The sequence below is a fragment of the Papaver somniferum genome, chromosome 1, assembly GCF_003573695.1.
Source record: "Papaver somniferum cultivar HN1 chromosome 1, ASM357369v1, whole genome shotgun sequence".
Taxonomy (NCBI): Eukaryota; Viridiplantae; Streptophyta; class Magnoliopsida; order Ranunculales; family Papaveraceae; genus Papaver; species Papaver somniferum.
The window spans coordinates 242454079-242456419 of record NC_039358.1 but is presented as its reverse complement, the minus strand read 5'-3'; the positions used below and the strand labels follow the sequence as shown (position 1 = coordinate 242456419).

At 37.2% G+C, this 2341-nt stretch overlaps 1 protein-coding gene across 1 annotated transcript; it reads right to left on the bottom strand.

Moving 5' to 3' along the window:
- Positions 1–109: 109 nt before the first annotated feature.
- On the bottom strand, positions 110–2032 carry LOC113322087 (protein FAF-like, chloroplastic). Its single transcript, XM_026570108.1, has 2 exons — positions 1892–2032; positions 110–1790 (listed from the first exon to the last, which is right to left on the bottom strand). The coding sequence occupies exon 2, from the start codon at positions 1749–1751 to the stop codon at positions 255–257; it is 1497 nt and encodes a 498-aa protein (XP_026425893.1). The 5' UTR covers positions 1752–1790; positions 1892–2032; the 3' UTR covers positions 110–254.
- Between the last annotated feature and the right edge of the window lie 309 nt (positions 2033–2341).

Sequence of the window (2341 nt, the reverse complement as noted above, 5' to 3'; positions counted from 1 at the left end):
TTTTATCTTCTTTGGTTGGGTTATAATGTTAAAATTGGTACGAACCACACAATCGGATAGGAAAATAGTGTACGTGAAATCGCTTTCACCAAAAAGATAGAGAAATTGAAAGCAAGAGAGCCAACGCTCAGTCATATATGCATAACGAAAAATCTCTGTCTTATCGGATTGTCTTGATTTGACTTCCAAATACTATTTACATTTACATGTGCATTTACACAAAAATTGTACGAAAATGATTTTTGATGAATTAGCTAAGATGTGGCAATGCAATGAGGAGGTTCCCAAAACACTAAAGATCTCCTTGGTTCTGGTTTGCAGTAAGCTGGAACTATCAAATGCTCAACAACCTGCTGCTTTTCTCCATTACCATTAATCTGTTTCTCCTCCTTATAATCATGACCTCGTTTTGTTGTTGTTGGATCCTTAATAAATAAATTATTACTATTATTGTTGGTGTAATAATCATTCTTACTCCTTATGAGATTATTACTGTTGTAGTTGTTGTGGTAAGTATTTTTGGTGTTGGGTAGTGATTGTTGGTTAAGTAGATGATGAATTCCACTAACTGGTACCACTGAGGATGTATCTTTTCGCCAACAGTACTCGTATCTGTTGAAAGTAGGCTCTACCGCTGCAGTGGCCGCAACAGTTTCTTTTTTCGGTACTAACCGGGATGCCGACATTCGTGGTGGTGATATTGGAAGTGACTGTGGTACTAGTTTTGTTGATGGTGAATTCATCGTTTTTTCTAGCTTGTTTTCCAGGTTAGATGATGATGACCAATTATTCCTGTTGTTTGTCAGACCTGTAAACTTATTCGCCATCAATGCTGATCTATGAACATTTATCACTCCAGTTGGCAATTTTGGAACTCTAGCACTAGTCATTTCCAACGCAATCGCTTTGTCTTCTTCTTCTTCGGTTATGGGCTCATCTTCTTGATATCCTTCACTCTCATCGCCATGACAACATTCGAGTTCAACCTCCTCATCGGTTTCGAAAACATCTTCTTGGTGGTCGACGGATTCTTGGATCGGTGAAGAGAAAGTGAGAACTAGACGGCCGTCCCGACGTTGAGCATTGAAGCAGTTTGTAGAAGTGGGAACAGAGACAGCTTCAAGAATTAATCTTCCATCTTGACGATGAGTTTTCATTTGAATACCTCCTCCTCCTGGTTTAGAGAGTGATTTCAGTGGGGGTGGGAAATTAGAGAGTGATTTAAGTGGCGGTGGGAAAGATCTACGAACTGATGGTGGTGGTGATGATGATTTCTTACTATAATTCATTACTGCTAATTCCTTCTTTTCTTCTACTACTACTTGTTCGATTGATTCTTCTTCTACTTCTTGAATGTCTTCGTCTTCTTCTTCAGTATCGGAAAGACTAATGTCTGAATGAGGGTAACCATCAGAGCCGGATTCAGAACCTAAGTTTTCAGTACAAATCTCAAGGCTTTTAAGAGATAAACAACTCTTGGACTGTTTCACAAGAGGATGAACATATGGAGGTGGAAGAGATGATGGTTTTTGAATAAGAATTGAACACCAAATATCTAACTGTCCTGGTTGTTGTGGTTTTTGAGAATAATCATTCTTTGGTTCGACATCTTGGTCAGCAAATTTAGAAAACATGTCAACCGCTGAAAGTGTCCTCCTTATTAAAGTAGCACTACCACTACTAGTAGTACTAGTTATATAATCTGGTTTTTCACATTCAAATCCTTGTACTTGGTTTACAGTACTTGACATCCTGATTATAAACTTTCTTTAAAATAATAAGTATCAACTCTGCAAAACAAAAGAAGAAAATCAACATTGTTAGCATCTGAAATCAACTCCAATTGTTAGAATCAAAAATGAAATTAAAGTGAATAAGACATTTAACTTACCAAAAACAGTGAAGCAGCGATACAACCAAGCATCCAATAATGAAAATTTAGAGCTCAATGCGAGGATTGAGCTTTAAATTTTTTGAGTTTTGATAAAGTGATGAATCTATGGAGTTTAAGTGATGAAAATTGTGAGATGAGAGAATGATGGATGGATTGAGGATGGGAGGAGCGGGTGGTATTTGTAGTTGAAGAAAAGGAGCAATGGAGCCCATTCTCCACTCCGCAATCAAAAGAAAAAGAAAGATTTTTATTATTATTTGTGATGGTTTCAGTCATTCATTATTGAGTGGAATTCATTTCTAGGCAGCAGCATTGGGTGGAAAAACCAAGTTGAATTTAACTGAAAGGAAGAATTCAGAACGCGTCGAGTATGTATTTTTTCTAGAAATATGGTCTCCAGCTGTTCGTATGTATTTCCACGACTCTTAAACTATAACATTCACCTTG